Raw genomic sequence first — 14478 nt, 5'->3', positions numbered from 1 at the left:
GAATCTGCCTCTCACTTTTACGTGAGAGTCTCAACTAACTGCTGTTGGCTCTCGGATAGACAAATTCAAAAAAATAAATAAAAATAGGATAAAATTGAATAATACGTGGAGCAATTAAGGGTCACAGTCGGTGGTCAGGAAGATTAATCTGTACCGTTGGATGTAAAAGTAGGACGGTGTCACGTGTCCCATCTGAGAGTTTACTTTATGCCTTTGCCGTTTCTCAATAAGGCCTGGTATTCAAGCCCAAGCAGGGCCACTGGTGCTCTTGTTCCCAGGCCAGGCCGAGCTTGACAAGTAGAAATACCTTGACATTTTTCTGGACATAATGAAACAAACCATCACTTATGTATACATAGTTTCTGGACAAACATGTAACTTCCTTACAAGTAGAATTATAGACTAAAAGTATCATGATAGTGTGGAAAGGACTTGTACATAAATTGGAACATAAACCTGAAAGCTTTACTACACCATCTTTGAGGATATAGTGCCTGTTTATGGGGGTATAGATGACACTTTTTAAGTTGACAACAGCTAACTATAAAGATAAATGGGAAACTTATACATTTTTAGTCAAAATTCCTTTAAACAACTAAAGTATCACATAAGGACTTCCTATAGCATCCGAAATGCCAGTATAAATGTGCATTTCTCCAGGAAAGAAATCTGCATTTAAAACCATTATATTTGATCATTCAATGCAAAAATAAATAAATAAATAAATTTATGCTACAACAAGAAAAGCTTAATAGGATTACCCCAAGAACTCAGTCAAGATGTATTATTCCTCCTTTAAAATTGTTAGTCACTTTGGTAGTGAACAGTGTCACATTCTTGTATTTTCTCTTATAATTAAACAACTTTGTATCCTCTCTATTCAACAAAATTACAGAGTTTCAACCCTGAACTAGATAAAGCCATTGAATGTCTCCTACCAGATGTCTGCTCCATTGCTCTCCTTGTTCCAGCTTCAACAAAGCCAACCAAGAATACACCTTATATACACCCAACAGTGAAAAACTAATTCATTACATTCATCATGTTAATTCATAGAGGACCAAAAGCACTGATGGAAAACACAATAAGAGGCAAGAAAACACAAAAGGCTCACCAAGCTATCGGAGACGTATCATCTACAGGGAAATTGTAATATCCACAAAAGGTTAACGAAACTGATACCAATGGCTTTAAATTATATCACCTTATAAAGTCATACCACTTATTCAACAAGAAATAAAAGTAAGAAAAGTAGAAGATAAAACACAAATATAACAATGTCACTCCTAACACACATCTATTACTCCAGACGTGAAGGACTTCTTCAACTTTCGCTGGACAATGCATTTTGGTGGACGCTATCTTATTGGCGTGTGGTGTAGTTGGTAGTTATGTTTGTCCTCGATGATGTATGCTAGACAACGTCAAAATGCATGTGTCTCTAATTGCCCTTAGTTTGTTGACGACTTCATTTGTGGGCAACCGCTCATGAGGTGATGTTGCAGAGCACAAGAGTCCAATCTGCAACACTGAGATCAAGCAATCCTCCACTCTGCTTCTAGCATTGAAATGACGATCAACTTTTTTGATTATTGCGCTTTCTTCTATGTCATTGTTATTTGTCTCATCATCTTCTCCATCCTCTCCAAAGGGCATTGATGAGTCCACTATATCCATGACACGTTCTGGCAAAGCCATTGTAGTAAACTTGTGAATGCTCAAGCCATCTTTGAATATGTCATCAGTAGGTTTTTTCCCAATGCACATCTCTAGCAAGAGTATCCCAAAGCTGTAAATATCTCCAAGCACGGAACTTGGCCGCCCATTCCATACTCTGAAATTTATTAATACACTATCACTAAGATACTATAGTCTTATAAACTTTAGAACTACCCCAAAATAATGCATATTTACTACTATTTAACAATTTTGCATTTTTTTTTTTTTACAAAGAAAAAGAAACACTTATTTCCTAGTATTCAAATTTTCAAGTTTGATATATATCGGACTTGAAAATTAGGCTTGACTTCTTGTTCATAGCTGCAGTGTCAAACTTAAGCCAAGTTACTACAGGTTGAAAACATACCTGGAGGAATGTACCCAATGGAACCCTTTTGCGCAACTGACAAGTAGTTTGACATGGTTTGATTTTTTGAGGGATTATCTGATTCTTCAAAGACGAACTTCGCTAATCCAAAGTCACCAACATGGGCAACCATATTTTCATTGAGGAGAACTGTAGTGCCCCAGAATTTTCAAAGCTATTTAAATAGATTATTTTGATAATGATGTTATTTTAATATCCATTGTAGCTAAGGATTTTAATTCTTGGGAAATTTATGAGAGTGGTAATTAATGAATGGTAATTGGTGAAATAATAGGATAGTAAATGGTAGGTATAAGGATGGTAGAATAAGAAGGTAGAATAGTATAGGGTTGGTGAAATAGTATAGGGTTGGTGGAATAGTATAGGGTTGGTGGAATAGTATAGGGTTGGTGAAATAGTAAAATGAGGGTATAATTGTAAATTGAAGGTAGAATAGTGTTTGATTTTCTCCTATAAATAGAGCTTTTCTCCTTCAGTATTTTCACTCATCTCCTCTCCCATCTCTTGCATATATTCTTCCTTCTTCCGCTTTTTACTCGGTCTTTCTTCTTTCTAAGAGTGTTTACTCAGAACAGAGAGAGAAAGGGCGAGACCAAGCGCTACAAGAAAGAAAGAACACAAGAGATAGCGGACTTTAGAAAGTAGTTTCAAAAGATATACTAGTAGTGTTAGTCATATTGGAGCAATTAGATTCCTTCATACCACTTTTAGCTTCAGTCTAGAGGTAAGTAAATTCACTACCCCTTCTAAAGTTACTTCATGTCATGCTATTTATTCATTCTTTAGTAAATTGTAAATGATTATTTTATTTACGTATTATGAAGTTATGTTGCATGCATGAAGGATTTCTAAATAAATTATCTAGAAAGTTTCTATTTCTTTAAACGCTTTCTAAGTACAACAAGTTTATATTTGAAAAGGTTTCCATTTTGAGAAAAGAAAGTTGAGAAATGATGATGATTATAAGAAAGAAAAATGATGATAAACCCTCCTACATGTTGCCCTAAGATGCATCAAAAGAAATACAAAGAAAAGTACAAGAGATGAGATAAATGTTTATGAAATGAGGGCACATGTATGGAGGAGAGTATTTTTGGCCCCAAGATAAGATAAGATGAGAGTTCGGTACCGATACTCGGATGGAAGCGAAACCACTGAAGGAGGCTATGCCAGAAGGTGGTATTCCATCAACAGACCGTTGAGTGCACCAAGAAAGAGTTAATTGACGGTCGGGCATGGCTGAGGCCACAGTTCAGTGCCATGGTCACAAGGACCCGCAACCCTCGTGCACAGGGGTAATAGTGTACATGGGCCCTATTATGAGAAAATGATACTATATTTTCAACGATGATATGCTATGATGATTTACAAAGATTATTTATAATGATGCATTATGATGATGATTTATAAAGATGATTTACAACGATGATCTATTACTAGATGTAATAGTATGTATATGTTACGGGAGATGCAACCGTACATACAGATATTATTATGGCTAGAATTATATTTATTTGCGAAAACGATTTTCAAAACTGAGAACAAGGAGTAAAACTATTTATGGTTGTGGATTTTACTTGCTGGGCCCCCTTTGGGCTCATTCAGTTTTATTTCTTGTTTTCAGGTAGAAAGGATGCTGGAATAGGAGGCCGGAATGGGGTGGGAATAATTATTAATTTTCAAAGTCTTTTCATATAAGTTATTGTAATGATATGATATTCCGCAACTAAAGTTTAATGTTTTCTAATTTCGCTTGTAATAAAATCTCTTGAATAATGTTTTATACATTTTTTTGTATCCTTTAAAATCAAGTACTCTGATAGACCTTATAGATCTTTGCAAGAACTTTTGCTGTAAAAAAAGAAAAGTGGCAAACTCAGCCTTAACGGGCTGGGGATGTTACAAGAACATTGCTTGGCTTTACATCACAATGAACAATCGGTGTTTTGCAATGGAGATGAAGATATTCCAATGCATAAGCAACATCCATGGCTATGTTTAGTCTTTGAATAAAACTCAGTCTCTTGTATTCACGATTCTCATCCTCTATAGGAATAGGATGCAGCCATTGGTCTAGGTTTCCATTAGACATGAATTAAAAAACTAGACTCTTAAATTCGTTCCCTTGATGATCAATGCTTGAGCAAGCAGTGATAATCTTAAGGAGATTACGATGGCTCAAACTTCTCAAAGCATTGCATTCATCAATAAAACTCTTGGAAGCTCCTCGTTGTTGAACATTTAACACTTTAATTGCAACAATTGCTCCATTGCTAGAAAGAACTCCTTTGTATACAGAACCAAAACTACCTGAACCGATCAAATTATTCCCAGAGAAACCATTTGTTGATGCTTGGAGTTCTGCATAAGATATGCAAGTCAATCGCCGATCTTGTAAAGAAGATGCGACCATAGGTCTCTTTCTCCATTTTTTAACCATGCAACATGTGAGGGTAAAACACAATAGAGCAAGTACAAATATGACAGGAATCACTACTTTGAGTGCAAGGCATTTCAAAGATGAACATGTTCTCTTTTTGAAGCATTTTGGTAATAGCAATTCTGGGACACCACCACATAGCTTTTCATTTCCAAAGATTGAAATTGCGCTTGCATTTGAAAAAATTCCTTCACTTGGCACGTTTCCCTCAAAATCATTATGAGAAAGATTGAGATGCTTAAGAAACAAAAACTTGCTTAGAAATTTAGGAATCTACCCTGACAAGTTATTGCGCGAAAGATCAATTTCTTCTAAACTCTAAGTGTCTTCAAAGATGGAGGAATCGCTCCTTCAAATGAATTACCCTCCAAATGCAAATGTACCAAACTAATACAATTGCCAAGGGAAGAAGGAATTTCACCTGATAATCTATTTCCTGAGAGATCTAACTCCCCAATCATTTTTAAGTTACCCACTTCAAATGGCAGTGTACCAGTCAAAGAATTATTAGACATTACCAGAGAAATCGCAAGGGAAGAAAGACCAATAACCTGTTTTGGTATGGTACCATTGAGATTGTTACTAGAAAGGTTTAGTTGAAGCAAATTTCGACAGTTTCCTAAACTTGTGGGTATACTTCCCTCAAATCTGTTATGCTTCATAAAAAGCTTTATCAATTTAGTTAAGTTACCTAAGGTGGAAGGGATTGGCCCAGAAAATTTGTTATAGTTCAAATATAGTAATTGTAACTTTGGTAGCTTCGCGCGCAAGAGTATCCGGGAGATGACCACTCAAATAGTTATATTCTAATCCCAAATCGGTTAAGTTAACAAGGTTCCCAATCCCAATCGGGATTCCTCCATGCATCATATTTCCACCAAGAGTAAGAATATTTAGCTGGGATGAAAGGTTGGCTATGGAGTTGGACAGTATTCCACCAAATTGATTATAATCAAGACCCAAGACCTCCAAACTAGTGCAGTTAGCCAAAGAACCGAGAAAATTTAGTTCCCCAACTTTTCCATTTCCAAGTCTATTTGTTTCGAAATTAAGTCTAACCAAGCCGCTCAATCTTGCTAGATTTTGAGGCACCGATCCAGTGAGACCATTTTGAGAAAAGTCAAGCACCTGAAGTCTAGAAGCATTTGACAATGACGCAGGAATAGGTCCAGTGAAACTATTAACAGCACCGGCAAATGTTTCAAGGTTAGGAAGAGTAAGGCCAACATCTGGTGGAAGGCTTCCATGCAGTTGGTTTTTAGTAACAGAGAAATAGAATATGGAAGATATATTATAAATCTGAGGAGGGATAGTACAGGATAGATTATTCCCATAAAGTTGAAAAAATTCCAAGCTCGATAGACGGCCAAGCTCACTAGGTATGCACCCTTGTAGATTATTCCGCGCAAGGACAAGAAAAGATGAAGAAGAAAAGTTTCCTATCCACGCTGGGATACTTCCTGTAAGGTTGTTCACAGTAAGTTGCAAGAAAACCAACTTTGACAATGAATTGAGCTGCTCTGGAATCTGCCCAACAAGTTTGTTGGCACCAACATCAAGCACTCTAAGTTGTGTACAATGACTTAGATTACTTGGAAGGTTCCCGCCAAAGGAATTGTAAGTCAAGTTCAGATGCTGCAGGTGCAGGTGCCGTAGTCTTCCCAGTTCTTGAGGAATTTCACCATAGAAGCTATTGTTTCTCAGGTTGATTCCAATAAGGTAAGTAAGATTTCCAATAGAAGGTGTTATGAAGCCAGACAGTCTTTGAGCTTTCAGGTTCAGAACTGTGACTGTTGTACTGGTGGGGCTGCATGTAACACCAAACCAGCTGCAGAAATGGGTGGAGTCATTCCACAAGCTCATGATTTGAAGTGGGTCTTCACTAATCCGACTCTTGAAGTCAAGTAACGCCAAGCGATCAGACTCATCTGAAAAGCTGGAATTGTTGCAGATTTCAAAGTTGAGCTCATAAACAAAAGATGGATTCCGTGAAAGAATAATAGCAAAATCCACTTGGAATTGAGGCAAGAGTGCTTCATCTTATTGGGAATATAATTTTCAAGTAAGAAGGATCAAGTCTGTATGATACAGGAGTTTGGTTGATATGAAAATATTACAAAGTTCCAATGAGAGTTAAAATTAAGGAAATAAATGTTTGTGGGCCTACCGATTGGGAAAGAAAATATAGATGGCGTGGCCTAGCAGGGAATGCAAGTCAAACTTGTGGACCAGATTTTTCAATTTCATTATGATAGTAGTTGGCTGCAATTACCGCTTTAACCTTATAAAGTCCTGCCACTTGTTCAACAAGAAATAAGAGATAAGAAAAATAGAATATAAAAATGATAACAATGACATGAAGGACTTCTTCAACTTTAGCTTGACAAAGCATTTGGATGGACATTATTATCTTATTGATGTGAGGTGTAGTTGGTAGTTATGTTTGTCCCCTCAACTCCTAAAAATCTTTCTTGCCATGGTAAAATTTTTTCTTATTTCATTATTATTCCCGCCCTCGGCCATGATTATGCCTCTCTCTCTCAGGCTTGAGCCATATTATGCCCCTTAGTAAGTTAAAATTTGAAAACTTTTAGAAAGTGAATGTTTTAGTTTCAGAAGAATGCAATGTTGAAGACGATGAACAGTTCCGTTTCGTGAGAATATTTCATGCGGCCTCGAGTTTGGAGAGGGGTTTAAAAACAATAATATTATATAATTGTCACAAGAGTCCAAGACAAGAAAATATAATATTATAAAATTGACACAAAATGTGGTCCGGGGGACAAGTGACCAACCGTCCAAGACAACATGAAAAAAAAAAAAAAAATTATATAATTCACACGATACAAGGTGCAGGACCAGCCGTGCAAGACAAGGCCGAAGGGCAAAGAGCAATTGTCCAAATTTCAATCTCTTTATTTTTCACTTCAACGAAAAATTGTCCAACTTTTAAACTTTTTAAGCCACAATTTTCTTTCACTTTCCAAATTCAACAAACAAAAAAAATAAAAATTGAGGTATGTAAATATAAAATATGCAATTAAATTTTTAAATTTAGATTTAAATTGTTCTTTAACTTATTTTAAACTAATTGTTCTAATATTTATATTGTTATTTAGGATTCAGCCCATTCTTGATAATAATTTTAACGAAAAGTTGAAGTATGTAAATATGTAATTAAAATTTTAAATTTAATTTAAATTGTTCTTATAAATTAATTATTTTAATATTTATATCGCTAATATGCATGCAAGAGAAAATATATATATATATATATACCGTGCAACTTGCAAAGCACAAAAATGAGACAAAAAATATTTTTTATATTTAATTATTTTTTTAATATTTTAAATTAATTTTATTATTTTATTTATTAAAAAAAAAATGCCCACCCTTAATGAACACCCTGGATCCATTGGTCTCTAAGGTGGTGTTTGGCAAAAGCCCCACGCAGCCTAGACACTGTTCAGTCAAAATTGTGGGTCCTTTCCCTGACGTGCAATTATCTTTTTACCCTTTAATTGTTTTTTCAAAAAAATCCCAGCGCCCGGCCATTTCCTCCAGCTCCCTTCATTTCCTCCAGCTCCCTGTCTTCTCCTTCATGAGTCAGCACCGACCCTTGCTAAAACTTGCTAGCCCGTTTCATCCCCCACCCCCAAACTCCCTATCTTCATTCTTCTGCTCTCCCTTTCTTCAGGGCTCTGAAGTCAACGCCACTTCTCTCATCATATACTAGAAAACATAGAGAGACAGATTTGATAAAATTCCACACTGGTGGTGGCACAGATGCTGATGGCCCCCAAAATTCCTATTTCAACCAATGCCCTTTTTTTTTTTTTTCTTCTCATCAATTTCCCAAAACCGTTGGCAAATTTTCTCTCTGCCCAATCAGCCCCAACACCCACCTAAAAAGACAATATGCAATTTTCATGCCCGAGAGAGACCCTATGGTCTCTAAAGACGCACATTAAAAATAAATAATTAGAAGAAATAAAAAAGAAATAAAAGAGAGAGAGAGAAGCAGAACAAAACAAAAACAGAGCAAATAAGCAAACCCCTCTCCCCATCAAACCTTGTTTTTCACTCTTTCATCCCTTCTTCTCCACCCAAATCACACCAATCTCTTATTTTTTTCTCTTTCTCGGTGGTTTTGGAGACGGACCCATCAATGGAAAGTTGCTCGAAACCCCAAGAAAGAGAGAACCCATCTCCCATCAACCCCCCGACCAGCAATGTCACCAACAGCGTCAGCAGCAGCAACAGCAATGGCCTCCAAAGTCCACATAAACCCATCCCCAGATCTGCTGACTCCAACCCCTACCCGACAACCTTTTGTCCAAGCGTGGGATTTATGTCTGGAAAAATTTAAGAGAGAGGGGCAATATGGTAAAAAACAAGATAAACTTTGAAGGAAAAAATTGGTCAACAGGTCAGACACTAAACAGTATCTGTGCTGGCTGTTGCCAAACGAACCCTAATTGTCCTTAATTTGTTGACGACATCATTTGTGGGTAATCACTCATGAGGTGATTAGTTTATATATATATATATATATATATATATATATATATATATATAAACAAATCAAATTGATGGCTTACTCCAAGTAATGAACAATCACACATGCTTTCATGTATCCTCAGTCTTTGACAGTTAAGTCCCCCAACCAATTCATTTGTCTCACTCACCATAAGACCGACCCTTCACTCATACGAAACATAAAGAGAAAACGGAGGATTGGTGAGAACATATCACTTGCACAAGAATTGGTTGACAAATAATCACAGAGAAAGGGCCCATATTCAAAGTCGATCTAATCAAATTTTTGCTTTGAGCGTGAATATATAAATAATTCAATGTATGGGTAATTATCTTTTGAGTATGTTGATTATTTCAAATTAAGGAAACAAATATTCTTTGTGGGTCTACCGATTGGGATAGAAAATATAAATGGCGTGGCCTAGCAGGAAATAAAAGTCAAACTTGTCACTTGTGTACCCGATTTTTCAATTTCATTATGGTATTAGGTGGCTGCAATTAAAGCTTTTGCCCCACAGTTGAAGAAATTTAGGGGGTGTTTGGCAAATGGGATGGCCTAAACATTGTAGTTGATGTGAAAAAATGTAAGAATGTTTGGTATAAAAAAAATGAAAAAGTGGTATGAAAAAAATGAAAAAGTTTTATTTTGTAGTGATTTTTTTATTTGAATAATAATAAAAAGTGAATAATTTGATATTAAAAGTGAAAAGTTAGAATATTTTGATGTTGATTTTTTTGGAAAATGGTGATGAACAGTATTTGGCCCATCCCCATCTCCATTACCAAACAAACCCTTAAGGTTATAAAGTTTGGGGAAAGAGAACCGGAGACGTGGAGTAGGGACTGGATTCCCTCCAGTCCAGACGGACCGGAGAGTCAGAGGATCCTTCTCCCATTTTTTGGCGCTTGCAAGCACCCAATGAAATTGAGGGGACATTTTAAGGGCCTATTTGCTATCTCCTCTCTATATAACAAAAAACATATTTAATAAAGACTATGTCTAGTTTTATTTCTGCCTCGTGATTATTGATCAGATTTCTCACATTCTAAGTCCCATTTATTCTTTCAAATAAAAGTTGGAGAAAAGAGAAAGTATTTTTATATTAAAAATAATATTAATGAAAAACAAAAGTGCTATCCTAGATTTAGATTGATTAGGATTCTCAAATTACAAAATTATTATTATTATTTTTTTTAAAATCGAAACACTTGAAAAATATCACCTATTAAAATCATAGCATATTATTGAGGCATCCATAAAGAGTTTTCATTTGAAAATGTTTCTTTTTTTACTTTTGCCTAGACGTTTCTTTTTCAAAAAATTAATAGACAAGTTTTTGCTCAAACCTTTTTTTTACAATATAGAGAGCAAAAACCTGATAAACATATATTTAATTTTAAACTGTAACATGGCATTTTTAATAAGTAACATTTTTTAAGCGTTTCGATGTAAAAAAAAAAAGCCTAAATTTCGTAGTTTGAGTATATGCAATTTCAAAGAAAAAGGATCATAATCCCTAGATTTGGGGAAACACGTCTGGTTCCCTTGGTTTAGCTAGTTTTTTTTTTCAAGATTTTTTCCTACATTTTAGGGAAGGAAATGAGATTTAAGGAAGCTATTGCTAATGCTTTAAAGGCTTGTATTGAACCTTAGGATGCGTTTGGCATTGCGATTTCACAGACAAAAAGTGTGATTTTAAACCAAATCACAAAAAATCGACTATTTGACATTGCTTTTTTTTAAAAATTGTGATTTGAAAACGCAAAAAATCTGCATGAGAGAAAGTGTTAAGTATTAATTAAATTTACATCTTTCTATTCATTTAAGCTTTTGGGATAAGTTGTGATTTATCTGAAAGAGTTTTTTTGTAAAAAATAAAAAATAAAACTTAAAAAAAGAAGAGAGAAATATGGAAAGCCATAGAGAGAAAATGGGATCCGGTTCCAATTTCTTGGCCTTCGGCCTTCCATGTCATTTAAAGGTCCAAAATAAGACACGTTGCTAAAAGAGAAATGCTTCAATATAATAAAAACTTCACATTTTGCCTATAAAAGTCTACATGGCAAGATACTACATCCTTTTTTTTTTTTTTTTTTGTGGGGAAATGCTACAATGCAATAATATTCCCACATTTAGCCCATCAAAAGCTGATATGGCAGGCATCTTCTAATATTTTATTATTAAAAATTTTTTAATTTTTAAATCAAAATTAAAACAATAAAAAATAAAAAAAAAAACTTAAAAAGAAGTTGCAAAGGGTGGCTGGGGGTGGCCGGCTACCCCAATTCTGGTAAGGGGTGGCTTCGCCACCCCAAGGCCCTTGCGGGTGGTCCGGCCACCCCCAATGGCCAAAAAATAATTAATTAATTAATTAATTTTTTTTTATTTAGCCCTCGGGGTGGGCCAAACCATCCCCAAGGGCCATGAGGTTGGCTTCGGCCACCCCCAATGGACGGTTGGGGTGGCCGGCCACCCTCTATGGGTGGAAGAATTGGGGTGGCTAGCCACCCAACTTCTGTCATTGAGTTTAGGAAGAAATCAATTAACCAGAAGCATCCCTTATGGGATAAATTGACAATGGAGAAAAATAATCTAACAAGGGAGATTCCTACCACTATCAAAAACCTTAGGATGTTGCAGGAATTGGATTTGTCTGTGTTAGAATATTTTATATTATTGTCTTTCTTATTAGGGTTTATTCCTTATATAAGGTTTCTTGCTTATTACTCACAGCCTTTTTATTTTTAGATGCCTTTGTAATCACATCAAACATATAGAAGAGATGTAGTCTATTATATGCTTCCACTCTCTCTATCTTCTCTCTCTCATTCTTCTGCTCCCAATATATTCAATAATATATTTAACATGGTATCAGAGCCACTTTTTTGTGGCGTCCAATAAACGTATTTGACGTTTCCTGGCACTCCCTTCGACGATGTCACTGTTCCAATTGTCCGTGCGCCGCTGAAAATGCCTTCCACCCCTTCATCGTAGCCTCATCTAGGAAAGAAATCGCAGATTCATGTTTGCGAGGCAAGCACAGATCTACTGATCTATGGAAGATCCATTACCAATAGCCACAGCATGCACCTCAGCCGATTTCTCCATGCGCCACACGCATCGCAACTGTGACTCCTTTTGGCTAGATAACCACAAAAATTGGTGTCTTTGCCCCAGATCGGTGGATCTATGTAATTTTAGACCCACGGGTCTGGCCGTGACCCACTCCACGGGTCTGGTGTGACCTGCCACCCAGCAACAATCCTCTCTCTTTTGAGCTCAAATAATTGTGTGTGGAGGTGTATGATATTTTTGTGGATTTTTCTTTTTGCTTATGTGTCGCTTTACAATTGGGACTGTAAAAGTAGCCTTTCAAGGCTCATCATGACCAAAGTTAAATCCTAGTCATGCACCCACAACAGCGATATGGCGAAATGTCCGTCCTCTTTCTAAAGCAAATCAATTTGCAAGAAATATGATTAATTCCATGGAAATCTAATTCCACCATTGACCGGTTTGCACAGATTCATGTCTGAAAATGAGTTTTCATCCCTAGCCAATGCAACTCAATTCTACTCAGCCCATCTTGAAAAGAACCTCTTAACAGGGACCATTCCTTCTGATCTTGGAAACCTTTCTCAAAACTATCTTAATGCCACCATACCCAAAATTACACTTCGGTATGTTAATTTTTATAGGTAGATTATAAATTGTATGGCTCCCATTCTGATATCTTTCAAGTGTTAATTAATGTGAAGCCTCCATATACAATGAATTGGTGACTCAAGGAGGTGGCAGTTTGAAGATGTGGCTTTGACATTAAAAATCAGATTTTTACATTGCCGCTTCAAGTGTTACGTACTCCTAAGCTAACTGTCATTTTATCTGCAAACTTTAATGCTGATGGTTCAAGTTTTATTGACTTAAATATATTTTTTTATTTTCCCACTGAGATTTTCTTTCTGTATCAAATTAAGTACACTGCCAGGAAGCTTTGTATGTTGACAATTCAAAGCATCTCTTTTTCAGAGCAATATCTGAGCATTTTCCCAAAGCTTTGTGGATATTATCCTTACTTCGAAATAAGGTTTTCTCTTATCTTGTCCAAGACTGTAAAGCTGGAAGTTGATCTTTGAATTATTTTTCTAGTGGGATTTCCTGCATTTTGCAAATGTAGTTATATTCAATGATTTTAATTTTTAACTAATCCTTCTGTGCAGTACTCAAGAGACTTTTTTGTTTGCTTTTTCCCCAACTATACTGAAGGAAAAAAGATCCAGTGTTGGGTGATACCTGAGTTCTTCTATTAGACTTTCAGGATCTCTTGTTGTTATGTGCTAATTTGATGCTCTGTCATTAGATTGATAGAAAAGATCTCACTCACTTACAGATTTACGCCATTGATTTTAATGAGTCCGATGAGGTAATTCATATTTTTTATACTCTCAGTGAAAATAATTACCACGTGTCTAGGCGGGGGTGTCACAATTTCTTATACTACTTTGACACAGCACTGATGAAAAATACAACAGGAGGCAAGAAAACACAATCTGTTAACTTGTCTCACATTACTAAAAAAATACCAATTTTTAAGTTTGCTTATCTATAAAAAGATGCATATCTTCTCTCTTTGAATCTAAGTGCCTTGATGTATTGACTCGGGCTCCATACTCGACTAGTTAGACTAAGCAAATGCTCATATGTAAGCTGGCTTCTTGAGCTGTTTAAAAGTACTTTAAGTTTAAATTAAATTAAAAAAAAAAAAAAAAAAAAAACATTAAGTGGATAGTTATTATGAGCTGAACTTTTTTTGGCTAGTTCCTTAAACTTGCCTACTTTTCTATTTTTGATAGAATTTTTCCGACTACTGATGTTCAGGTTTGCTCTTCCTTGACTAGTGATGCGTGTCGGCCACCCTTTGGGGTTTTGTTCTGTTTACGCAACATGGCCATATATTACAGCCTTTTTAAGCCGCTTTGGTTCGCTTGATGGGCCGAGTCATTTATTTGACTCATTCTCAATTGTTACTAGGTTATCTTTTTGTTTGTGTTCTTGTAACTTCCTTTTTTCTTTTCCCCAACTTTGAATTCAAAAAAATAAAAATAAAAAAATAAAAAAATTGACACGATTCTTGTCACTTTAATAATTAGAGAATAGAGATTGTAATATATGTATAATGTGAGGTGGGTCTGAAATCAGCTCGATCGGCAAGTTGAGAAACGTTATTAAGTGGATTGAAGAAATTCATAATTGATTACCCCATCGACAATCGGCTTGGCTTGGGTAATTGATTACCTCGTTGGACCATGTTGCGCATGCGAAGACTAGACTCATATAGCCATCCACCCACAACAGCGATATGGCGCAATGTCCGTCCACTTTCTAAAGCAA

The 14478-nt window shown here is 35.8% G+C and overlaps 2 protein-coding genes across 2 annotated transcripts in view; both read right to left on the bottom strand.

The window, feature by feature from the left end:
* LOC132162480 (putative receptor-like protein kinase At3g47110) overlaps window positions 1-4520 on the bottom strand; it is an 8046-nt gene extending 3526 nt beyond the window's left edge. Inside the window, exons 1-7 of the mRNA XM_059572718.1 lie at window positions 4280-4520; window positions 2087-2236; window positions 1434-1769; window positions 894-998; window positions 608-669; window positions 457-541; window positions 205-319 (exon numbers count right to left, since the gene is read on the bottom strand). Of these exons, the coding sequence (XP_059428701.1) occupies window positions 205-319; window positions 457-541; window positions 608-669; window positions 894-998; window positions 1434-1769; window positions 2087-2236; window positions 4280-4520 (1094 nt within the window). The remainder of the gene's footprint in view (window positions 1-204; window positions 320-456; window positions 542-607; window positions 670-893; window positions 999-1433; window positions 1770-2086; window positions 2237-4279) is intronic.
* Window positions 4521-5270: 750 nt separating this feature from the next.
* Window positions 5271-12195, bottom strand: LOC132162479 (putative receptor-like protein kinase At3g47110). The gene is made up of 3 exons (XM_059572717.1): window positions 12137-12195; window positions 8775-8902; window positions 5271-6586 (listed from the first exon to the last, which is right to left on the bottom strand). Exons 1-3 carry the CDS (start codon window positions 12193-12195, stop codon window positions 5271-5273), a joined length of 1503 nt encoding a protein of 500 aa, XP_059428700.1.
* Window positions 12196-14478: the final 2283 nt, after the last annotated feature.

The sequence above is a fragment of the Corylus avellana genome, chromosome ca9 (genome assembly GCF_901000735.1).
Source record: "Corylus avellana chromosome ca9, CavTom2PMs-1.0".
Classification (NCBI taxonomy): Eukaryota; Viridiplantae; Streptophyta; class Magnoliopsida; order Fagales; family Betulaceae; genus Corylus; species Corylus avellana.
This window is presented reverse-complemented; position numbering and strand designations above follow the sequence as displayed.